We start from the raw sequence: 26,564 nt of genomic DNA on the forward strand, positions 1-26,564 counted from the left end.
CTCATACCCATTTGCTATTGGAAAAAATATCAGAGAATGTTGTTAGGCATGGGTACAAAGAGGGATTTAAATGTATACTTAGAGATGTTATCAAATACCTCAAAGTTAGGGATATTTTCAAGAACAGGAAAACTATGGAACAGTTCTGCCAAAGTTAAGTGATCATGGGGTGTATTTATTTCTATGGAAGAAAATTCAGAATTTACTTCTTCAATTAAAATGAAAATCTCAGATTGTTCCAGAAATAAATTGCAGAAATAAAGCAGTTTGACACCACTTTAACTTTGATGGCTCAGTTCTATGGAATTTGAGTGATGACAGTTAAATGATATCAAAGTGCATTATTTCTTCAGTGGAGGAGAAGCTTCAGTTTAATTATGACTTAAATGTGCCTTTAATGCTCTAATTCTGAAGGAATAATAAATGATCACTTGATTGGGCTTAGGAAGGAGAGAATAAGAATAATGTGGATGTCTGTATATTTTATCAGTCTTTTTTTTCTTTTTAATTAAGTGTCAGAACAAATTAGCACTTCAAGAATCGGAAGCTCTTCCTGGTTCAGATCCCAAGGTATGGTTAGAATTTTGTTCTGAGAACCATCCGTGAAAAATGTTTTATGTGCAATGGGTGTCAGGATAAATAGGTTTCCAATCCTGTTTGATATGCATTCATTTAAGTATTCAGTGTCCAGCAAACCTAATCCCAAAGGTGTAACATGGACATTAAGCAGCTTTTCCTAACTATGCTGCCTGGTATTTAGATAAGGTATACATTAACAAGTCTGGAGGGAATCAGGTTGGCGACATATGGCTTAAAGTCTACATATTTTGAACTGCATTGCAGACAAGCAAAAATTTCAAAAACAAAAAAACCTCAATAAGTATAATGTTTCCAAAATACGTAGACATAACAAAAGAAGAGTCCTGCTTGATCAAATAAAATAATCTACTTTACCATGCTTTTTCCCACTGTGGTTTACCAAATACTTCTGGAAAATCCAGGCAAGAAAGGTAGTGTCTTATCTCCTGATACTTAGAGAAATTGATTCTCCTCTGAACATGGGGGGGGGGGGGCTCCTTGTAGCCATTACACTTAATAAATGCTTGAGATGATAATGTGGGGTTTGTGCTGTTTTATCCATGTTAATGACACAAATCTATTCTTAATGGTACCCATTGTGACATATTGTTTTGCTTGATCCACAGCAGCTGAATGTGTGCTGGTACTATTCAGCTCTGTTTCTCTTTTTCTTTCTAACACTCCCTATCCTGACACCAATTTCACCAAGCTTCTGGTGTAAGAAACTCTTCTGTACCTACTGAATGAAAATTTGGAAGTATCTTCTAGCAATATAGCCATACACATGGTGCAATATGATCTAAATGGCACATGTTATTATATCTCTTCCTGCCTACCACCCTACCTTTAAAATCTTTCTGCCACACTAAGGGCTGGTATAGACTGGCACTTTGCGCCAGCCTGGGGCCGATTTTAGGGCTCCATAGGGCTGGGTGTCCATATGCGCCCAGCCATACTTTTGGCGCCTGTGCGCCATCTCACCACGACCCTGTCCACACGATGGTGACACGTGGACATCCAAGTACCCAAACAACCCCTACAGTTTATGGAACATTTAAAGTTCTTTGTGGTCTCTGCAAAGCACACAAATGGGTTATTCTCCGCCTGTGCAGCAATTTTGAATCCTTCTGGAATCGCTAGGGAAGACTTTTTGGCGGTAGCTCCACACACCCTCTATATAAGCTTGGTGTCTTCCCACCCTTCTTCAGTTCCTTTTGTCCGCCGCATGAGCAGCATAGGAACCTCGCTTGGAATTCGCTCCTTCCATTCACTTTCGATTTTGACCATGTTTTTGGCTCTGACTTATCTCTTGGATAGTGATTCGGCTTGTTTTGGGTTCTGATTACCGGTAACACTCGGCTTGTTTGACCATTCTCTCATCTACTCCTTCAAATCTCTATGATGTTTTCGCACACTTTTAAAAAGTGCACGGAATGTGGAGGGAAAATTCCCAGCCACGAAAGACGCTCTTTGTGCCTCGTTTGCCTGAGTGCAGGCCACACCACCACGATTTGCCCTTATTGCATGGCTTTCACCCCATAAGCCAGGAAGAATAGGGAGGTGCGGCTGCATTCTATGCTATATGCACAGATCTTTAACCTTCCCACTGAATCTGGGGTTCCTGCCAAGGCTCCTGCTGCCAAGGGCAAGCCCTCTTCTTCTGCCTCCGGGGTCCCTGCCAAAGCTAATGCTGCTGAGGGCAAACCCTTGGCTCCTGGCCCCAGGTCACCAACCCCAGAAAAACGGAAGGAGACCAGCCGTCATCTCTGAAACGGAAGAAATACTTGGACTCTTCCAAATCAGACAAGAAAAAACACAAGTCCTCTAAGGAGAAGGACGAGGAGGCTTCATGTTCGGAGAAGAAATCTCATCCGAATCCGGACTCCGAGCAACATACCTCCTCCAACAAAAAATCATCGTCTTCTCGTACCTCGACGAATGGTTATTTGTGTCCCCAACCAAAGATATGCTCCTAGCCAACATCAGATTCGCCTTCAAGCTCCTCTATGCTTTAGGATTGATGGCCAATATGGACAAATCCACACTTTGCTCAGCTCAACACGTGCGCTTCATAGGCGCCATGTTGAATTCCACAACCTTGATGGCCTATCTTCCTCACGGCAGGTTCGTCAATCTCAGATCTTCCGTCCAGTGTTGCCTCGCCTCCAGATGCATCAGAGCAAGGACAGCTCAGGTCACTCTCGGCCACATGGCATCCACGACCTATGCCACCCCCTGAGCCCAACTTCACATGCGGCCCTTCCAGTCTTGGCTTCTGTCCGTTTTCAACTCGGCCTTCAACCACCCTCAAAAGTGGATCACCATCCCAACACCGGTTGCCCACTCCCTCCGATGGTAGCTGGACCCTCACAATGTTGGCAAAGGCGTGCCTTTTGTATCGTTACAGCCCCAAGTGATGCTCACCACGGACGCTTCCAACACCGGCTGGGGAGCCTACTGCAACGACCTCTCCGTTCATGGAAGGTGGTCACCCAAAGAGCACCAACTCCACATCAATGTGTTGGAAATGCTGGCAGTATGGAAGGCATTGATCTCATTTGAACCTGCACTTCGAAACCAGATGGTCCTCCTCACCACCAACACAACAGTGATGTATTAAATCATCAAACAGAGTGGCAACAGATCTACCATGCTTCTCGACCTCACGCTGAAAATCTGAAACTGGTGTTTTCCCAAAAACATCACTTTGCAAGCCATCCATCTTTCTGGGGAAGAGAACAAACTTGCAGTCAAGCTGAACAGAGTTCCGGACTCTTGTCACGAATGGCAGCTCAGCCCTCATGTTGTCCACCACCTTTTTTCCCTGTGGGGAACACTGGACATCGACCTTTTTGCCTCCCATCTCAGCTTCCAATGCAGCCAGTTCTGCTCCAGGATCCTGTTCGCTTGGTCCTGAGGTGACGTCTTCCTCTTCCTCTGGTCCGGCAAAAGGTTCTATGCCTTTCCTCCCTTTCCGCTGATCGCCAGGGTGATAGCCAGACTCCTGACGGACCACTCGGATGCCATCCTCATCACCCCTTGTTGATCAAGGCAACCATAGCTCACTCCTCCTCTTCACCTCTTCAACAACTGGTTCTGACCTCTGACCCTCCACAATGGTTGAGTTCGGCACCCAACGTCAGCACGCTCCAGCTCATGGCATGGAGGATTCTGCCCTGACCGACCTCTCTGTCCTGGTCCGGAAGGTCATTTTGGATTCTCACAAGCCGTCCACTCAGCATTCTTATGCTCTCAAGTGGGCTAAATTTTTGACTTTCTTAACCAAGAAAGAACTATCTTCCAAAGAAGTCACTATTCCTATTGTTTTGGACTTCCTCAATTCTTTGTCAGACTCTGGCCTCACCATCTCCTCCCTGAGATGCTACCTCGCCGCCATCTGTGCCCACTATCAGTTTTCAGGTTGTCCGTCCTTCTTTGTCGACTCTCTGGTAAAAAAGTTTTTCAAAGGCCTCACAAATTTGAGACCGCCTTCCGTGGCTCCAGCCCCGGCTTGGGATCTCCAACTTGTCTTGGCAGTCCTGTCTGCCTCTCCGTTTGAGCCTCTTGCTTACTATGACCTCAGGCTCCTCATCTGGAATACAGCATTTTTGGTCGCCCTGACCTCAGCACGCTGAGCCAGTGAGATCTGTGCTTTCTGTGCCGACTCTCCTTATTTGAAATTCTTCAAAGACAAGGTCATTCTTCGACCAGACATTTCTTTTCTGCCTAAGATAGTTTTTATCTTTCATCTCAATCAAGACATTGTTCTCCTGATGCTGGCCTCAAACCCGACCACTGACACGGAGCGCCAACTCCATTCCCTCGATGTCAGGTGGGCTCTGGCCTACTACCTCGACAGGACTTTGTCCTCTCAGCGTTCTCCCAGACTGTTTGTCTGCAATTCAAATCCCAAACTGGGACTCCCAGTCATACCACAACGTTTCTCTAAATGGGTGACCTCCACTATCCATCTTCCTTATGAACTGTTTGGGAAGACTCCCCCTGCTCCAATTTGAGCCCATTGCACCAGGGCGGTAGCTACATCCTCTGCCTTCCTGTCTGGAATCTCATTTGCAAGGCTGCTGTTTGGTCACAACCTCTGACCTTCATCAAGCATTACAGGCTTGACACCAGACACCGTCGTGAAGCAGCCTTCAGCAGAGCTGTTCTCCTCTCCGGCATTCACCGAGGTTAGTTGACGCCGTTAATAATTGACACTCACCCTGTCTTTCTGGTTAAAAGTTTTTTATTGCCAGGACACTTCCTCCTCCTGGTCTGGATCAGTTTGTCAGTCTAACCCATTTGTGTGCTTCGCAGAGACCACGAAGAAGAAGGACAGGTTGCTTACCTGTAACTGTACTTCTTCAAGTGGTCATCTGCGAATCCACACAAATCCTGCCCATCCTCCCCTCTGTCATGTCCTGCACTTTCTTCCTAGGTCTGCTCTTTCGGTTGACTGTTTGAACTGAAGAAGGGCAGGAAGATACCGAGCCTATATAGAGGGTGGGTGGAGCTACCGCCAAAAAGTTTCCCTCAGCGATTCCAGAAGGATCCAAAATTGCTGCGCAGGCGCAGAATAACTCATTTATGTGGATTCGCAGATGACCACTCGAAGAACTACAGTTACAGGTAAGCAACCTGTCCTTTGTCTTATATCTGTTGGTCTGAATCTGTTTGGATTTTCTAAGATTTGACATGTTAGTCATCTCAGCTCCCAAGGTTCCAGAATCCAGTCCTATCCATTAGTTGTGTCAACATCTATATTTCCCTTATTTATTATTATGCCATGGTTTATCAGGAAATTAACAGGAGAACCAGTTGCAGTTTTACTCTAAAATTTAGTCTAGTAAAAGATAACACAAATAAATACATGGTCCTTAGAAGGATAGTTTACATAGACCTTGAATTAGTCTAGGCACGTTCATATAACAAACTTATAAGATTAAGAGATGGGAATGTTTGTGAAACTTTCCATTCCTGTTCTTTACAGGTTTAGTTTAAAATATACACATATATATTCTGTGTAACAAAATACATTTTAATTGAACTTTTAAATGCTTTGAATGTTTGACAGCTTTCATTGTTAATGAAACGTTTGAAGACTCTAACAGCAGAGTTTAACCAGTGGCAAAAGAGAAAACCAGAAGGTACGGTGTTTTATTTGAATATTTTTTTAAAATGAAACTTTAAACTAAAATGCTATGAAATCTTAGGTATTTGAAAAGTTTGGGTTTTGTGTGGAATGTATAATCATTGTAGATTAATTACATTCAACTTTTACTTCTTTCAACTTTGCTGTATTTCTAGGCCTACTTTCCTGTGTTTCTTGAGCAATTTCTGTCATCTAAATTTATTTCTGTATATTTGCTATTGAAATTTCATTCTAAATGCTCCAGGTTTCCTTGACACCAAAGTAATAAGATTACTACAGAGAAAAGTCTTTCAGAAGTGATAAACTTGGTTTTTATGGGACACAAAATCTTTTTTTCCTTTCCTTCAGTCTTGTGTTACATGTTTATATATTCATTCTCTATCACTTCAGTTGTAATATGATTCCACAAGTAACAGTTGGTTACATACCTAAAGGCACTAGATCTTGTCTGATCTTGGAAGCTAAGCAGAGTCAGTCCTGGTTAGTACTTGGATGGGATACTGCCAATGAATACAAAACCACATCTGAGTATTCTTTGCCTAAGAAAACCATATGAAATTTAAGGTCAGTCAACACGCAACTTCAGGCACACACACAATGCATGCATAAAGCTTTGAAATATTAACTTTTTCAAGTACAGTTACCAGAAATCTCCAATAATATGGCAAATGACTATGTTGGCCAGGGGATTCTGGAATCTGTAGTCTTAAAAGTAACTTTTCCAAGCTCTGTGTGGCAACTGTCTTTGGACAGTGCTCCCTATGCCTATTTAATTGCATGCAGGTTGATTATCTGCTACTGTAAGGAAACACAGTGAGCATGGGACATAGAGTGATACATAGTAGGGTTGCCATAATTATCCACTAAAACCTGGGACAAAATGTAGGACAAAATCTTCTAGACCAAACTGTAGGACAACTGCAGGACAAAACTCAGCCCAAAATGTAGGACATTTAAGGTCCTCTGTTTTTCTTAAATGTCCTACATTTTGGGCTGAGTTTTGTCCTGCAGTTGTCCTACAGTTTGGTCTAGATTTTGTCCTACATTTTTGTCCCAGGTTTTAGTGGACAATTATGGCAACCCTATATGGGCTTTCCAGATGTTCTCATGTATATATTGGCTATATCTAAATCTGCTTCAGAGTTCAAGTATTGTTTTACATCAGTTGCCTCTAGAATATTGTCTGAACTAAAGGCCACGAAGAATTGGCAAAAGTGTCCATGCTGTAGCGAAGCTGTGAGGAAACTTGTATGCTTTTCCCTCAAGAGAATATTTTAGTATATTCTATTAACATGGATTGAGCCAGTGTCGATTTCTTGATATATTAAAATATTCTACTTATAGCCTTAATTCTGTTAGAATGCTGACTCCATCTGTGATTTCATTCAGGCTCAAATGTAATCACTTTTCCATCATTGCTTTCAAGTGAGCCTATTTTTGGCTTTGGAGTTTTCACTGAAAGGATATATTGGTTTTGGCATTGGGCTTTCCTGTGTAATTATCTCTGATAAGCCTCTAATGTATCTTCTTTAATCTATGTACATTGCTTTTTCTGCTCTCAGTTTTTCATTATTTTTTGTGTGTGTTTGAACACCTTTAAGCAAAAAAAAAAAAAAAAATAGACAACAGCTGTAGGGCATCTTGCTAAAAGGCAACAGAAGTTATTTGTGATATGGTATTTGAAAGGCTCTTTTTTATAAGGACTTCTACGTATTCTGTGGCAGGTTATACAGTAATCATTAACTGTATCACTTTAATTGCAAGCTAGATTGTCCTGTTGAACAATAGTTTTCAGTTCTTTGGTAAAAAAAAAATATTAATACATATCCCCTCAAATCCGTCACAATATCCAAAGCCCCTTGCCTGTCACCAATAGTGGCTCTCTTAACTTTCAATATATAATCCACCTTGAATATAGGCCTAGTTCCTGAGTCCTACTTTTTGCTGGGAAAATTAGCTTGAAGACATTATGTTCTAAATTAACTGTGAATTTAACTTAACTACCATAAATGTATGTCAAAATGATATGCTAACAAAAATGTCCGACTTATACATATTAATATTGCACAGTATATGAACACAGGTTGAGCATCCCTTATCTGAAAGTCCAAAATGCTACAAAATCCAAAACATTTCTCATAAGTGGCTGAGATAGTGACACCTTTGTTTTCTGATGCATCAGTGTACATATACTTTGTTTCATGCTCAAAATTATTTTAAAATACTGAATAAAATTACCTTTAGGCTATGTGTATAAGGTGCATGTGAAACATAAATGAATTTTCTGTTTAAACATGGACTCTATCTCCCTAAAAATCCCATTATGTATATGCAAATATTACAAAATCCAAAACACTTCTAGTCCCAAGCATTTCAGATAAGGGATATTCAATCTATAAAACATTTTCCCCAAGATTCAGAAATTGAAATATATATGTGTGTGGGGGGGGGGGGATTTCAGTAAAGCTGAGTGATCTAGATATAGTCAAACAAATGAGAACCTTTACTTGCAAATGATTTGTACTGCTATATTCTTACAAAAAATTATAACATAAAAATAAAGTATGCATACACTTGATTTTCTTTATAAAGGCACTGAAAAATCCTTGCTGTGCCTAGAGATTCTGCTTTTGACTGATTTTTTTTTATTGCCTATTTCACTGGCATTACATCTACTGCTAATTAATTTTCTGAAACAGTGTTGTTTTAGACTTCTTTTTCTTTCTTGGTGTAGATTTATTGGCCTGCTAAATTATTTAGAACTGAATTGTTTTTATACATACCGTATATACTCAACTATAAGTCGACCTCATATATAAGTCAAAGGCAAGTTTTGGGGCCAAAATAATGGATTTTGCTAAGACGCGTGGATAAGTCGAGGGTAAAATTTAGGGGCACATAGCAAAGGATGAAGCAAAGCAAAACAATGTCAAAGAACTTACAAAATTCCAGCTGACATACAGTAGCTCTTTGTGCTTACACTTAAGGCTGGATGGATCAGTGCTTCCAGGACAGATTATTCTCTTGCCTTTCAGGGCATAGTTTCTTCTTTTAAATAAGAGTTAAGATACAATACTTACATTGACCCATGGATAAGTCGACTCAGGGTTTTTGGGTCACTTTTTTGACCTAAATTTCTAGACTTACACATGAATATATACAGTAGATGTACTCAGTAAAGACTCCGTATCATGTTTAATTGTATGGAAGTTTTTGCTTAGTTCTATTCAAAAGCATTCACTTTACAATTCCCAAGCTTTGGTTTTATTATTTACAAAAAATGCTCATAATCAAGTTTGAAATAGCCCATTTCTCCACAAAGTAATCATACACACTCTCCACAAGTGCTTAGTGCTTTTGTCTCATGATTTCAAGGGCCACCTCTTTCCATAGGATCTTGCCTGCCTAGACACCAAATATGTTCATATGCCTCATCTTTATTAATATCTCACCCATTGGTGAATGTTGTTCTTTGCAAGATGTGAAGTATTAATTCTTGTTCTGTCCCCATGATGTTAATTCTTTATGCTATTTTTCTTGTTTATTCTGTTCATGGTTTGTCTACTGCTCAAATATACTTTTAAGATGTATTAGTTCACTTTATTGAAACATTTTTATTTATATAATACAATACAATCAAACTGTTGAATGGCAGTTCAGCAATTAACTCCTCTGTGTTCTAAATACACATGCCCACTAAATGTAACTCAAGGAAGGGAAAGTCAAAAGATTAATGATGATGGATTATTGCTTTGTGCAACATGACATTTCCCCCCAAAAGGAGTGTGACTGCCAGTACAGACTGGCAAAAAAAACCTGGCTTCAGGGTGGTGTGGAGGCGTGGAATCCGCATGTCCCGACTCCACCCCCAAGCTGGCAACCAGATGGCGGTCAGCGTTGGAATGTTCCTGCGGCACAGCAGAAATGTGGAAGCCGCAGGTGTGGCGAAAGGGACATTTTTTTCCATCCCAAAAAGGAGCGGCATTTTGCTGCTTCTTTTTGAGCTAGAAAAACGCCAGATCAGGACCGTGGAGTGCGGTTGCCATGGCCCCGATCCACCACTCAAAGGGGCGGCAAGAAGCCACTCCTTGGGAGCAGTCTGCTTTGCCCCTGAATTTGCTAATCTCGATCGTGTAGATGTAAGGCACACTCACAAAGAAAATTCCTGTTAACAAACAACACAAGGAAAACTGCAGAAACCACATTATTTTTATAACAGTATTACAATAAAATAGTTTTTAATGGAAAGAATAATGAGAGATCTCTGGATGACAGAAAATTATTAGCTTCATTTAGAAATGAAGAATAATATGCAAGGAATAAGTTAAACACAGAGATGTCCACTACAGCAAAGACCCATTCAGCACAAATACAATTGCCAGATTCCCAAGGAGCAGGAGATATCTCCATGCAGATAATCACCAGGTTTAGATTACTAGAGGCTTTCTTTACTATGCATGCCAAGAAGAAATTGTCAAGACTGAAGCGTGTTGTACTTCTTCCAAAAGTTGCATTGCAAGAGGAAGGAGAAGATATCCCTCTTGGCCATCCTTTCCTACAACCCTATGCAAGGGGGAAAGAAATACATTGCATTTCCTTAGGATCAGGAGGGTCATGTGTTTTACATAGCAGCTTTTCATACTTGTTACAGAAAGCAACTACATAGTATGAATTCCTTGTCACTCAAGAGACAAAAGGTGCCAGAGCCTTATAAACCCACCCAAACTGTATGTTCAAATAATTTACAGGTTGCATCTCCCTTATCTGCAATGGTTGGAAGTATTTTAGATATCTTTGGAATATTTGCCAGTCACCTGCTTCTGCCTTGAAGGCTCCTCGGAGATCTCTTTTACTCCTTATATAAAATAAAATTGTACAGTTTTTATGGCCTGCAGAGAGAAATACATAGGAAGATTTCAAAAACCTGCTTTTAAAAAAAATGCATGAAAAATACAGTGAACCTTTCAATGACTGGGCCGGAGATGGGAGGAGTATTTGTGGGCTGCAGAAAGAGACAGTTGTGGAAAGGAACTTTGATTTCTGGTTGTCCATCACAGCAGAGGGTACCACTGCTGCTGCCAAGTCTGTGCTACCTGTGTCCTGTCGCTGTTCAGCTTCTGGTGCTACTTCCTTCCTCCCACTGCTGCCCCAGTCATTGAAAAGTTCACTGTGTTTTTCATGCTTTTTTTAAGACGGGTTCTGAAACTTGATGTTTCTCTCTCTGCACGCTGCAAATGCTACACCATTTTATTTTATACAAGGGGCCTGATTACTGTACAGAAGATCTCCAGGGAGCCTTCCAGCCTCTCATCCAGTCTTGCAAATGTACATGGCACACTATTTCTGTTGTAACTCCAAACATTTTGGATTTTGGAGCATTTTGGATGAGACAGCCTCAACTTATACCCATAGGTATGAAAAAATAAAGATACAGGTAAGTGAGATCTGTTGTAATGATCTGTACTAGAAGGAAATGCAATTGCTTCAGCCAATGTTTGGCATATGTTGTAAGGAAACTTGCTTTTAGTTTTAAAATATATTGGCATTTTTGTTTTTCAGTAATTACTACAAATCCAACAATTCTGGTAGCCTTAGGAAGAGAGCAGGTATGTCTTTTAAATGATGAGCTGGTTGTAATCACTTTAAAGTGATGGCCTTGTGAATAAATATGTATATATACAACTAGCCTCCCTATGGATGGGAAATGTGCAGCTCTGCAGATGATGTTGGACTGCAGCTCTCAGCAGATCAGACCTGCATAAGCAGTTGTGAGCAGTGATGGGAGCTGCAGCAACAACATATGGAAGCTCAGCATCCTTGTCCTAGGAACCAATTGATCAGTGCTGCTTCTTTCACTGTAACTAGTGACACATTGGTTGTAGTCCACAAAACAATTAGAGTATAACAACAGGAATGTTGATGCATTGATCTTATCACCTTTCCTTAACCTGATGTCCTCCAGATGTGTTGGCTGGGAGTCATGGCAATTGCAGTCCAGCACATCTAATTTAGGACACTAAATTGTGGATGGCTGCTGTATAGAGTGTCAAAGCAAGCACAGGATTTGAAGCAGTGTAATGCTTTGGAAAGCATTGTTTACACTACTTGCTAGAGCAGGGATGGCTAGCTGTTTGGTTAGGGGGACTACATGTCTCCCATGGGACCCAAATAGTGATGCCTCCTCTTTTCTTCCCCATCCCTCCCAAAAACTCGGGCTCCAAAACATTTTTGCCCCCAAATGGCCAGTAGCATCCTACAAAGCATGTGGCCAAAAAAAAAAACAAACACCAGATAGGCGCTTCCTTTTTGGAAATGGTTGCATATACCACCCTAAAAAAAAAAGGTGTCCCCCCTTCCATGTAAAGCAACGGACAGTAATGCTACCCAGAGGCTTTGGGCACTATTGGTAATTTTTTGGCAAAAACATTTTGACCCCTAACCTGGGGGAGGGGGACTGTGGACATCTGAGGGGATCCAAATATGGTTGGACAAGCTGCACTTTGTTTACCATTGTGCTAGAGTAAAAATGAGACTACAACAAAAATCTTTGGACTCAAATGATGTTAGGTAAAAGTGTTAGGCTATGGAAGTAAAAGCGCTTTTGATACAGGATCAGAAGAAATTGGATTCATCTGCAGTCAGACCGGTACCTATGAACTTTGTTCATTGGCATGACAATTCTCTTTGCTGCTGTAGGCAGCAAAACTAGAGTTTTATCAAACCCCCATGGTAGGTACATATTTAATTGGCAGATTGCCTTCTGCTTGATGGAGTTTAGGCATGTATAATTTCCTTGAATGTATTATAAATCAGATGGCAGTTTATAAGAAAACTCCAACAATTTATAAAAATAGCATTTGCATATATTACTCCTGAATGCTTCCAAATCTGGGCTTAATAAGCAAACCTAGAATGTGTTAGTGGTAGGATTTCAACGTAGTGGTCAAAGAAATGCTATGCAACATTACCTGAGAAGATTCCTGTGGTAATTATAGTATAGCTAATAAAGAAAATCACATTTACATTAGAAAGGTTTACATTAAAAACAATACCTTCTTTCTGTTTTCTCTGGATGTTGGTACATTCCAACAGTTTTCTTTCACTTCCTATTAGAAAGATTATTGGAGCAGGCCTACTGCGGTAATATTTTGTTGCAACAAAATAATAGCCTGTGTTCCTTGCTTTGAGGAACTGTCATGCATTTGATATCGTATTGGGTTTGACATATCTGCTTTCTAGACAGCTTAGCAGAAAATCTCAAATATTTATAATATATGTGTGCATATACACACATTGCTTTTGTTCTTCAGGTAAACATAAATCTGGAATTATAAATTACAGTGCGCCCGCGCCATACGCGGGCACACCATATGCGGCCTTGAGCATACGCGCTCAAGCCGCGGCGTGTGCGTGGGGCGGAAGGGGCGGCGCGTCCCATTCAATTGAATGGGCGCACGCGCCCGTTGCGCCCCGCACCACCGCGCACGAGCCCCATTGTTTCCAATGGGGCTCGAGCATAGGCGGAATTCACCTTACGCAGAGGGATCCGGAACGGATCCCCCGCGTAAGGCGAGGACGCACTGTGTACAAAAATCATACAGATGGTTATATTTATGAAAAGTCTCAGATATGGTGTTCTGCTAATATCAGCTAAAGAACCCATACTGTTAGGTACTGTCAGCATCAAATGTGAGGTTCTGGTTATACAGTGCACCCTTTTTTTACGTGGGGGATCCGTTCTGGACCACCACCACCCCCGCACGTAAAAAAAGTGTGTATGCTCGAGTCCTATTGAAAGTAATGGGGCTAGTGCATGTGGCAGTGGTGCGCCCTATTAATCTAAATGGGACACACCGCCCCGCATGCTCCTGCGCGGCTTTCACCATATGCTGAAAGCTGCATATAGTGCGTCCGCATATTACACGGGCGCACTGTACCTCTACTGCAACCAAATGTGAGGTAGCTCTGGTGGTGCAGTGGTTAAATGCCAGCAATAATAATAATAAAGTTTATTTCTATTTTCCGCCTCTCCAAAGATCGAGGCAGGATTACAACAATAAAATAATACAAGATAATACAAATAATACAAAATACTAATACAAGCAATAAAACATGAATACTCAATTTTTCAATTCCTATTAGTTCTCTAAAATCAATTTATCAGTAGTCAGTGATCATAGTCAAGAGTGCAATATTGTCATAGGTTTTTTATATAAAGTCTGATGGATAAGCCCGCCGGAAGAGATCTGTTTTGAGTGCCTTCTTAAAAACCTCTAAGGTAGTGATACAACGGATCTCTTCCGGTAGGCTATTCCATAATTTTGGAATCACTGCTGCAAACGCCCTGTGGGAAGTTGTCATTAACCTAGTATTGTGGTGTTCCAGTAAATACTTCCCTGATTTTCTGAGAGTGCGGGGCGGATTGTGTAGGGAGAGGTATTCCCTCAAGTAACTCGGGCCCGAGCCATGTAGGGCTTTAAAGGTGATAACCAACACCTTGTATTGGCAGCCAGTGAAGTGAATTCAATCTTGGTGTTATATGGTCAGACCTAGATGTGCTGTTGACCAATCTGGCTGCTGCATTTTGAAGCAATTGTAGCTTCCAGACTTGGTACAAGGGTAGCCCCAAGTAGAGCGTATTACAGAAGTTTAAACGAGAGATTACCAGTGCAAGTACCACTGCTTCAAGGTCCTTTCGGTCCAGGTAGGGACCAAGCTGATACCAAGTACTTCTGGCCGTCGCATCTATATGAGATGACAACTGCAGGGACAGATCAAGGAGTACTTCCAAACTGCAAACTTCCTCCTTTAGGGGAAGTGTGGCCCGTCCAGGACTGGCTAACAAATCTCCATCCCTGGACTTAAGGTACCTATCGCGAGTATCTCCGTTTTCTCTGGATTCAGCCTGAGTTTGTTTTCCCTCATCCAGCCCATTACTGATCCCTGACTCCAGATGGTCTCTCCCAGCGGCTTCATGTAAATGTTGAATAGCATTGGTGACAGTATCGCACCTTGAGGGATATGAGCTCCCTCTTGGATGAATAACTGTCCCCAAGCGACACCATCTGGACTCTGCCCGAGAGGTAGTACCTGAACCACTGCAAGACAGTGCCTCCGATACCTAACTCCCTCAGGCATTCCAGAAGGATACCGTGGTCAATGGTATCAAAGGCCGCTGAGATGTCCAAGAGCACCAGCAGGGTCACACTTCCCCTGTCGATGTGCAGACAGAGATCATCGACTTAGGAAGCCATGGCAGTCTCAACTCCATATCCTGCCCTGAGGCTAGTTTGAAATGAGTACTGCAACACTCACTCACAAACCACAAGGTTGTGAGTTCAATCCCAGCCAGAAGCTCAGGATCGACTCAGCCTGGCATCCTTCCAAAATGGCTGAAATGAGCACCCAGCTTGTCTGGGGCAAGCAGCTTACAGTTGTAAGCTGCTTAGAGATTGTTTAGTGCAGTATGAAGTGGTATATAAATGAAGCTACTGACGCTGCTTATTCCAACCTCTGCCACCAATGTGAGGACCTCCTCCTGTCCCAGCACTGGCGGCTTCCAATTGTGGGGACCTCCTGGGTGCCCTCTATCCCCATTGGACATCACAACTCTTTAAGAACTGCTTCTGCCACAGAAATTGTGTTTTAATTCAAGCTTCCCAATATAAGTTGGGTCTCCCTTATCCGGAATTTTAAAAATCTGATATACTCCAAAAGCCAAAATTTTTCTCATGGGTGGCTGAGATAGCGATACCTTTGCTTTCTGATAGTTCAGTGTACACAAACTTTGTTTCATGAAGAAAATTATTACAAATATTGTATAAAATTACTTTCAGGCTATGCATATAAGATGCATATGAAACATAAATGAATTATGTGTTTACACTTGGGTTCCATGTTCAAAATATTGCATTATGTATGTATATGGAAATACAGGTATTCTACCCCCACCCCCACCCCCCAAAAAAAATAGGAAAGAAAGAAAGAAATCCAAACTGTCTGGTCCAAAGCATTCTGGATAAGGGAGACTCCACTTGTATTTAGCATACACAGAGGCAAAAGTTATAATGTAAGAACAGTTTATTCATGACAACCAAATACAGGTTATAACCATCAAATTACAAAAATAATTAAAACCCTTTAAAACTTCCACAGTCAATTAGTTCTATAATACAAAAATAACAATTTATTAAACAGAAATGAACATCATATACAGATTAATTAATTAATACAGCTAATTCACATCTCTCACATTCAACTCTAGCTAACTCAGACCTTAACTGTCCTCATCACACAACTCCTAAACCCATGCACTAATCCCCTAGTCTAGACCCTACTCTCCTTTTCTCCCATCACCCCTCACCAACTTTACTACAGCCAGGCTTTTCAAAATCCCCTGAAACGTTCTGACAATCACCATTCGTTCCTGATATGTCATTCTCTCACTACTCCTAACAGATCCATACCTTATTACAACTGATATAGTGTACATACCTAACCATGTTACCTTAACATTTCTAATAAAAGAAACATTTCCCCAGGAAAAGTCAATAACATCACAGGTACTGCCCACTCATCATGACTGTAGGAATACACATTACCTGGTACGTACTTGACTTTAAACCAAAGGATTACTTCCTTTGGAGGAGTAAAATTGTTGGTTTGCTGATTGTTGGAAAATAAACATTGATTGCTACCTACTTTCCTTTGCTCATATTTAAACCCTCCAATACTGTTGCATAAATATAAATTTAAATAAACAGATACATTGAGCACTGTAATGTATTGAATCTGATAGCATAATCACAAGAATTGCATCTTATAAAACACTTTCCCCCTTTTTAGTTGCAGAAATTAGACTATGATCTTGAAATGGTGCTCTCAACAGTCCAGGCAAAGAATAAAAAACTGAAGCAAGAGTTGCTGAGGTATATATTATACTGGACCCAGTATTATCTTGGAACTATTCAGTTATTTCTGTACAAATAGGAATTAGCTGTTTTTTTCTTTTCCCCCTCATATATGTGCTAAAAGGGAACAACAGTGGTTGGAAGAACAGCAGCAGCTGATAGCCTGTCTCAATCAAACTAAGGAAGAAGTCAGCAATCAAGTTGTACACTTTTCTGAGAAAAGGTATTCATACAATTGTGACCTAAATACTGTACTGAAGTAGTAGACATCTAGTAACACATTCTTCGCCTCTGCTGCCCAAAAATCTGCTCCAGAGAGTTTCCCAGGCTTCCTCAGCAGTTTTCAAGGGTTCATGGTTGCTGGGGGGGGGGGGGGGGAGGAATTGTCCTCCTTCAGTTCCGTTGATAAAAGCAGTTCCATCAGTGATATGACAGTGTTAGATCCTGTTTTTCATCTTTCTTAAGGAAAAACTAGAGCAATGGGAATTATGTGACAAAGAATGTTGCACTATTAAATTTAACTTTTGTTTGCTACTTGGTCTGGCAGTACTAGTTGCAAGATAATTTAACATTAATGTATTACATTATCACTATATTGTTTGGCTGCTAATAAATTGAAAAGTCACCTCAGTTATATTTTATTGTTTTATATCTTAGAGCATTTCAAGAACTAAAAACGAAAATGTTGAAAATAAAAGCCTTTAAGGAAGAGATCCTGAAGGCCCTGGGAGAATTCCTTGAAGAACACTTCCCTCTCCCTGAGAATGGTGGAACTACAAAAAAGAAGAGAGTATGGTCATTTGTATTTTCATATTAAATGAAGAACTCTTTTTCTTTGGATGATAATTAAATGCACAGGCAAAAATGCTCTAAACACACTGAAACTGCAGTTCAAATGGTTTGGCCCTCATTAATCTGGAATGCACCCAGCAGGTACTCACCTTGTCTGAGGTCCTGCTGTACACACACATCATTTCCAAAACCAGCTTCAGTCTCATATAACGTTTAGCTCTCCACCTGTCCTGGACTTCCTTATTTTCAGTTTCTCTATCTTTTGTGCTACCAGTATTTCTCTTCCTCAGATTTTACAGGCTATAAGCACTGGTGCCCATGCTCAGCCTTCTTGCAGTTGTTACAGGAAGCCATTTCATGCAGCACCTGTAACCCTAAAGTTCTGTTTGGTTTTCAGATATAGTTGATAATAGAGTATCTACTATGCCTCCTGGTGGTCATAGTTAATAAAATTACTAGAGACATTCCTCTCTCATTCATAAAGGCTATGTTGACAGTTAAACTGCAACTTCAAATGCCTGGGATAAGCTTTTTGCAATTTCTGTTTTTATGCCTATTGACAATGAAAATAATTGTTGCTGTTTGGACCTTTGCCCATTTAAGCAGTTCAGTCTTCCTTAGAAAACCATAGTTTGTGTGAGGGTGATATAAATATCTATGTACATTTATACTTTCTTTTGAAAATCATATCATCATCATCATCTCCCCTTTCTTCCAATATAGAGACATAAGGTGGCTAACAACAAATTTAAAACAGTACAAATTGAAAACAATGCAAAAGCATTAAAATGAAGTTTAAAAAACAATTTAAAAATGTATCAAGTTAAAAACATTACACATTAAAAATATAAAATGTATTAAACTGTATAAAAATGTTAACATCTGAATCCCAAAGCATTAAAAGACCCATCCCTCAGTAGTTTGAAAAAGCCTGATGACACAAAAATGTATTTACCTGCCATTGAAAGGACAGCAGGGATAGGGCCATCCTGACCCCATAAGGGAGAGTTCCAGAGTCCAAGGGCAGCCACCAAGAAACCCCTCTCCCTTGTAGTAGTAATAGTAATAATAATAATAATAATAATAATTGTTTTATTTATAGCCCACCCAATCACGAGGAATCTGGGCAAGTTACAACAGTAAAAATACATTAGAAATACAGTAAAATTAAAAATTAATAATAATAATAATAATATGTTTTATTTATAGACCGCTATTCCGCGATGATCATAGCGGTGTACAGTAAAATCGTTAATACAATAAAAATACAGTTAAAGGAGGGAGAAGTCTCATCTTTCAGGCAGTCCAAGATGTTGCTGGTCTGCCTGATGGCTCCCTCTGAGGCCGAGATGACAGTTGAGGAGGGAGGGGCCTCTTCCTTCAGGCAGTCCCTGATGTTGCTGGGTCTGCCTGATGGCTCCCTCTGAGGCCGAGATGACAGTTGAGGAGGGAGGGGCCTCTTCCTTCAGGCAGTCCAAGATGTTGCTGGTCTGCCTGATGGCTCCCTCTGAGGCCGAGATGACAGTTGAGGAGGGAGGGGCCTCTTCCTTCAGGCAGTCCCTGATGTTGCTGGGTCTGCCTGATGGCTCCCTCTGAGGCCGAGATGACAGTTGAGGAGGGAGGGGCCTCTTCCTTCAGGCAGTCCAAGATGTTGCTGGGTCTGCCTGATGGCTCCCTCTGAGGCCGAGATGACAGTTGAGGAGGGAGGGGCCTCTTCCTTCAGGCAGTCCCTGATGTTGCTGGGTCTGCCTGATGGCTCCCTCTGAGGCCGAGATGACAGTTGAGGAGGGAGGGGCCTCTTCCTTCAGGCAGTCCAAGATGTTGCTGGGTCTGCCTGATGGCTCCCTCTGAGGCCAAGATGACAGTTGAGGAGGGAGGGGCCTCTTCCTTCAGGCAGTCCAAGATGTTGCTGGGTCTGCCTGATGGCTCCCTCTGAGGCCAAGATGACAGTTGAGGAGGGAGGGGCCTCTTCCTTCAGGCAGTCCAAGATGTTGCTGGGTCTGCCTGATGGCTCCCTCTGAGGCCGAGATGACAGTTGAGGAGGGAGGGGCCTCTTCCTTCAGGCAGTCCCTGATGTTGCTGGTCTGCCTGATGGCTCCCTCTGAGGCCGAGATGACAGTTGAGGAGGGAGGGGCCTCTTCCTTCAGGCAGTCCCTGATGTTGCTGGGTCTGCCTGATGGCTCCCTCTGAGGCCAAGATGACAGTTGAGGAGGGAGGGGCCTCTTCCTTCAGGCAGTCCCTGATGTTGCTGGTCTGCCTGATGGCTCCCTCTGAGGCCGAGATGACAGTTGAGGAGGGAGGGGCCTCTTCCTTCAGGCAGTCCAAGATGTTGTAGGGCAGATTACTACCACCTCAAGAGCACCTTGGTGAGATGGGATACCAGACTTTCCAACATGGAATCCGGAAATGCTGTACTCATGATATCAAATGCGACAGAAGGGAGTACATGTGTCTGTCCCTTATATGAAGACTCTGTGACACTGTGGTACTTTTTTTTGGCGTGTCTCTATGCCACAGCAATTGCTTGGCTATTCAGCAGACACAGAAAAGCATCTGAAAAGCCAGCAACGCCCAGAGCTTACCAGGACGCCCTGCAGCAGGCAATGCTATGATTCCCAGAGAGACGAGACCTGAGCCTCGCCAGACGGAGACCATCCCTGCCGTCCACGTGACTCCCTATGGCAGTTGAGGAGGGAGGGGCCTCTTCCTTCAGGCAGTCCCTGATGTTGCTGGGTCTGCCTGATGGCTCCCTCTGAGGCCAAGATGACAGTTGAGGAGGGAGGGGCCTCTTCCTTCAGGCAGTCCCTGATGTTGCTGGGTCTGCCTGATGGCTCCCTCTGAGGCTGAGATGACAGTTGAGGAGGGAGGGGCCTCTTCCTTCAGGCAGTCCCTGATGTTGCTGGGTCTGCCTGATGGCCCCCTCTGAGGCTGAGATGACAGTTGAGGAGGGAGGGGCCTCTTCCTTCAGGCAGTCCAAGATGTTGCTGGGTCTGCCTGATGGCTCCCTCTGAGGCCGAGATGACAGTTGAGGAGGGAGGGGCCTCTTCCTTCAGGCAGTCCCTGATGTTGCTGGGTCTGCCTGATGGCTCCCTCTGAGGCCGAGATGACAGTTGAGGAGGGAGGGGCCTCTTCCTTCAGGCAGTCCCTGATGTTGCTGGGTCTGCCTGATGGCTCCCTCTGAGGCCGAGATGACAGTTGAGGAGGGAGGGGCCTCTTCCTTCAGGCAGTCCAAGATGTTGCTGGGTCTGCCTGATGGCTCCCTCTGAGGCCGAGATGACAGTTGAGGAGGGAGGGGCCTCTTCCTTCAGGCAGTCCCTGATGTTGCTGGTCTGCCTGATGGCTCCCTCTGAGGCCGAGATGACAGTTGAGGAGGGAGGGGCCTCTTCCTTCAGGCAGTCCCTGATGTTGCTGGGTCTGCCTGATGGCTCCCTCTGAGGCCAAGATGACAGTTGAGGAGGGAGGGGCCTCTTCCTTCAGGCAGTCCCTGATGTTGCTGGTCTGCCTGATGGCTCCCTCTGAGGCCGAGATGACAGTTGAGGAGGGAGGGGCCTCTTCCTTCAGGCAGTCCAAGATGTTGTAGGGCAGATTACTACCACCTCAAGAGCACCTTGGTGAGATGGGATACCAGACTTTCCAACATGGAATCCGGAAATGCTGTACTCATGATATCAAATGCGACAGAAGGGAGTACATGTGTCTGTCCCTTATATGAAGACTCTGTGACACTGTGGTACTTTTTTTTGGCGTGTCTCTATGCCACAGCAATTGCTTGGCTATTCAGCAGACACAGAAAAGCATCTGAAAAGCCAGCAACGCCCAGAGCTTACCAGGACGCCCTGCAGCAGGCAATGCTATGATTCCCAGAGAGACGAGACCTGAGCCTCGCCAGACGGAGACCATCCCTGCCGTCCACGTGACTCCCTATGGCAGTTGAGGAGGGAGGGGCCTCTTCCTTCAGGCAGTCCCTGATGTTGCTGGGTCTGCCTGATGGCTCCCTCTGAGGCCGAGATGACAGTTGAGGAGGGAGGGGCCTCTTCCTTCAGGCAGTCCCTGATGTTGCTGGGTCTGCCTGATGGCTCCCTCTGAGGCTGAGATGACAGTTGAGGAGGGAGGGGCCTCTTCCTTCAGGCAGTCCCTGATGTTGCTGGGTCTGCCTGATGGCCCCCTCTGAGGCCGAGATGACAGTTGAGGAGGGAGGGGCCTCTTCCTTCAGGCAGTCCAAGATGTTGCTGGGTCTGCCTGATGGCTCCCTCTGAGGCCGAGATGACAGTTGAGGAGGGAGGGGCCTCTTCCTTCAGGCAGTCCAAGATGTTGCTGGGTCTGCCTGATGGCTCCCTCTGAGGCCGAGATGACAGTTGAGGAGGGAGGGGCCTCTTCCTTCAGGCAGTCCCTGATGTTGCTGGGTCTGCCTGATGGCTCCCTCTGAGGCCGAGATGATAGTTGAGGAGGGAGGGGCCTCTTCCTTCAGGCAGTCCCTGATGTTGCTGGGTCTGCCTGATGGCTCCCTCTGAGGCCGAGATGACAGTTGAGGAGGGAGGGGCCTCTTCCTTCAGGCAGTCCCTGATGTTGCTGGGTCTGCCTGATGGCTCCCTCTGAGGCCGAGATGACAGTTGAGGAGGGAGGGGCCTCTTCCTTCAGGCAGTCCAAGATGTTGCTGGGTCTGCCTGATGGCTCCCTCTGAGGCCGAGATGACAGTTGAGGAGGGAGGGGCCTCTTCCTTCAGGCAGTCCCTGATGTTGCTGGTCTGCCTGAAGGCTCCCTCTGAGGCCGAGATGACAGTTGAGGAGGGAGGGGCCTCTTCCTTCAGGCAGTCCAAGATGTTGCTGGGTCTGCCTGATGGCTCCCTCTGAGGCCGAGATGACAGTTGAGGAGGGAGGGGCCTCTTCCTTCAGGCAGTCCAAGATGTTGCTGGGTCTGCCTGATGGCTCCCTCTGAGGCCGAGATGACAGTTGAGGAGGGAGGGGCCTCTTCCTTCAGGCAGTCCAAGATGTTGCTGGGTCTGCCTGATGGCTCCCTCTGAGGCCAAGATGACAGTTGAGGAGGGAGGGGCCTCTTCCTTCAGGCAGTCCAAGATGTTGCTGGGTCTGCCTGATGGCTCCCTCTGAGGCCAAGATGACAGTTGAGGAGGGAGGGGCCTCTTCCTTCAGGCAGTCCAAGATGTTGCTGGGTCTGCCTGATGGCTCCCTCTGAGGCCGAGATCTTCTCAACTACAATATTAAATAATCACAATTTAAAATCAATAAAATACAATAGGCTCAAAATTGGGGAAATTTGGGTGGACAGAGAAACACTGATTGCAATCTAATCGTATTCGGGGAGATGAATGAAACTAACCTAAGTAGTTGGTGGAACAGAGAAGGGCCTCTCTGAATGTTCTTAATATTCTAATGGGCTCATAAGCTGTGCATAAACTTAGAATGCTAAGTGCAAGTACAATTTAAAATGAGCAAATGTATTTTAAAGAGCCTAACAATGCATTGAATGTTTGTCCACTTGACTGTTTACTCAGGTCAGTGCAGCCTTACATTTTCAAATTATCTTTCATGTCCATTCTTGTTAAAAACTTACTATTTAGAAATGGCACATGAAATACCAGTGTTTGAGAATGCACCTAAACTGGCTTATATGCTAAAATCTGCATAGATCATATACACTAGATTGGGGTATATTTGTTTTCTAATATTCCCTTGTAATATCTCAAACCATGAAAGCCTTGGCATATATGCAGAGGTCTCCATCTTTAGGACTTGAGGACTCAAGAACCATGAGTGTAATGATTAAGAATATCATCTATCCTTGTTGTATGGCTTTAAATGATGTGGATATGACAAGTGTGTGTTCTCAGCCATATTCTTGCATATCTACAGGACTCACACATAAATACCTTTTCCAAGCCCAATTCTAAATGTGAATGAATTTTCAACTGTCTCTAAAAATTGTTTTTCATTGCAAATATGCATGTCTTAAGTATTAAATTAAATGTTCTTGTCTTTTTGCTTCCTGTAGCATTCATCTGACGAACCACAGGCACAGCTAATAACATTACATGAAATTTTAGAGGTAAAGAGAATTTTTATTTGTTTGTGTTTGCTACAGTTCAATGCTGACATTGATAGGGAACAAAACAAATATGCCAAGAATTAGTAGTTTGGAATGGTCTGCCCCAAATCTCAACACAATTACACTGGTACCTCGGGTTACAAAATTAATTCGTTCCGCTATTCCTTTCGCAACCCGAAAATTTCGTAACCCGAAACACATTTTCCATTGAAAATAACTAATGCGTTCTATGACCTCAGACTGAACCTGCAAGTGAAAACAAAGGTACAATAGGGGCCTATTAAGCTAAGTACCCTACAATACAATGTAATACAAAGTTGCCTGAGGCACTAAAGAGCTTAAGAATGACATGCAGGTCCATTCTAAAGTTTCTAAAGGATAAAGAAAAAAAAGGTTTTGACTTATCTTTGCTGGTCCTGGCATCTCAGAGTGAGGCAGGAGGAGGAGGAGGAGGAGAGGGGCAGCCAAAAAACCAAATTCAAACCAATTTAACCAATTTAACCAATTCAACCAATTCAACCAATTTAACCAATTCAACCAATTTAACCAATTCAACCAAATTAACAAAGTTAACCATTTTAACAAAGTTAACCATTTTAACAACATTTTTTTTTTAAATTTGGTGTTTTTTTTAAGGGTCCTGAGCACCTTTGCCCTTCTTGGATGACGGTTCTCCCTCTCTTGTGAAGAACTGGTCCAAGGATGTCTGCTTTTGCCGGGCCTTAAGCAGGTTCCTAAAATGGCTAAGGCAGACATTATCAAAATGGGCAATGGCATGGCTGGTGAGCACCTTCTCAGGATGATGCTTCTCAACATAAGAAGACACATTGTGGAATTGCCGCAAAATGTCTTTAATTTCTGCCGTTGGCAAAAATGCCCCCGCAGCCTCCTCCTCCTGGCCCCTGTCAAAATGGAGCACGTCCTCATCCACGGCCGAGTGTTGCATGGCCGCCAAGGCCTTCAGGTCCTCTGTTGTCAGGTCCTCGCTGTGCTCCTCGATGAGTTCCTCCACGTCCTCGTTGTCCACGTCAAGTCCCAGGGACCTTGCGATGGAGACAATCTCAGTCACCTCTTCTTCTTCACCTGGCTCAGCACCCTCGGTCTGTGACCCTTCCAAGGAAGAAGCATCAGGCCACAGCTTCCTCCACGCAGCAATCAGGTTGCGCCTGGTGATCTCCTGCCAGGCCAAGTCCACCATCTTCAAGCACACGACGATATCAAAATGCTGCTTCCAGAACTCTCGCAGGGTCAGCTGTGTGCTCTCCGTTACATCAAAACACCGCTTGAACAGGTGCTTGGTGTAGATCTTCTTGAAGTTGGCAATCACCTGCTGGTCCATGGGTTGCAAGAGGGAGGTCGTGTTGGGCGGCAGAAACTGGACCTTGATGAAGGAGAACTCATCAAGGATTTCCTTTTCCAGGCCATGCGGGTGCGCAGGAGCATTGTCCAAGAGGAGGAGGCACTTCAAGGGCAAATCCTCTTCCTCCAGGTACCGCTTCACAGTCGGGGCGAAGACACTGTTGATCCACTCCACGAAAAGGAGGCGTGTGACCCATGCGCGGCCATTGGAACGCCACATCACTGGCAACCTGTCCTTTTGAATGTTGTGTGCCTTGAAGGCCCTTGGATTTTCCGAGTGGTACACCAACAGGGGCTTGATCTTACAGTCCCCGCTGGCATTCGCACACAACGCAAGTGTGAAGCGGTCCTTCATAGGCTTGTGGCCTGGCAATCTCCTCTCCTCCTGGGTGATGTAGGTGCGGCGAGGCATCTTCTTCCAGAAGAGGCCCGTCTCGTCGCAATTGAACACTTGCTGCGGGACGTAGCCTTCCTCCTCCACCATGGCCTTGAACTCGATGACAAATGCTTCGGCGGCCTGGTGGTCTGCGCTGGACGCCTCGCCGTGACGGACGACAGAGTGGATCCCGGTCCTCCTTTTGAACCTTTCAAACCAGCCACGTGATGCTTTGAATTCCGGGGTGGCTGGCTCCTCCTGGGAAGAAGTTCCTTCGCCTGCCTCCTTGCTGGCCAGGTCTTCAAAAATGGTGGTGGCCTTCTCACAGATGACCGAGGTGGTCACAGTGTCCCCGACTCGCTCCTTTTCTTTAATCCAGAGGAGCAGCAGGCGCTCCATCTCCTCGTGCTTTGGTGTCCTCTGCTTGGCAATCGTAGTCACGCCTTTCGCAGGAGCCACAACAGCTCTGATGGCCTCCTTCTGCTTGAGGACAGTGCCAATTGTCGAAGGGTTTCTTCCATACTCCTTGGCAATGTCCACCAAGCGCACGCCCCTCTCATGCTTGGCGATGATTTCCTTCTTGTCCTCCAAGGACAAGGGAGCCCTCTTCTTTTTGTCACCGCCGCTTTTATCTGTGGCTTTCTTGGGAGCCATAGCTCAAGCCTAAAAAGGACAAATGGCACAGGCACTGAGCAAAAGCCACAATTGGAAACCACCCCCACCCCCATGGTCACACTCTCTGGCCCAAACTTGCAAAACTCACACCCCACACTCTCAAATCATCACAGCCATGACCAAAGCACCCAAGAACCCAAACTCAAAGGCCAGAAACCCCAAATCTAAAAATGCAACCCCAAAGTCACACTCTCTGGCCCACATGGGACCAAGGCCAAACATGCAAAACTCACATCCCACACTCTCAAATCATCACAGCCATGACCAAAGCACCCAAGAACCCAAACTCAAAGGCCAGAAACCCCAAATCTAAAAATGCAACCCCAAAGTCACACTCTCTGGCCCACATGGGACCAAGGCCAAACATGCAAAACTCACATCCCACACTCTCAAATCATCACAGCCATGACCAAAGCACCCAAGAACCCAAACTCAAAGGCCAGAAACCCCAAATCTAAAAATGCAACCCCAAAGTCACACTCTCTGGCCCACATGGGACCAAGGCCAAACATGCAAAACTCACATCCCACACTCTCAAATCATCACAGCCATGACCAAAGCACCCAAGAACACTAACCCAAAGGCCAGAACCCCAAAATCTGAAAATGCAACCCCAAGGTCACACTGTCTGGCCCACATCAAATCATGGCCAAACTTGCAA

General features: G+C 44.0%; 1 protein-coding gene across 1 annotated transcript in view; it reads left to right on the forward strand.

The window, feature by feature from the left end:
• Window positions 1–26,564, forward strand: part of CENPK (centromere protein K) — a 33,587-nt gene that overhangs the window by 5,668 nt on the left and 1,355 nt on the right. Inside the window, exons 3-9 of the mRNA XM_089495147.1 lie at window positions 514–570; window positions 5,654–5,726; window positions 11,291–11,337; window positions 16,577–16,659; window positions 16,766–16,864; window positions 17,299–17,431; window positions 23,440–23,493. Of these exons, the coding sequence (XP_089351273.1) occupies window positions 514–570; window positions 5,654–5,726; window positions 11,291–11,337; window positions 16,577–16,659; window positions 16,766–16,864; window positions 17,299–17,431; window positions 23,440–23,493 (546 nt within the window). The remainder of the gene's footprint in view (window positions 1–513; window positions 571–5,653; window positions 5,727–11,290; window positions 11,338–16,576; window positions 16,660–16,765; window positions 16,865–17,298; window positions 17,432–23,439; window positions 23,494–26,564) is intronic.

Source organism: Sceloporus occidentalis, unplaced genomic scaffold (genome assembly GCF_023333645.1).
Source record: "Sceloporus occidentalis isolate IW3139 unplaced genomic scaffold, rSceOcc1.0.p SCAF_1, whole genome shotgun sequence".
NCBI lineage: Eukaryota > Metazoa > Chordata > Lepidosauria > Squamata > Phrynosomatidae > Sceloporus > Sceloporus occidentalis.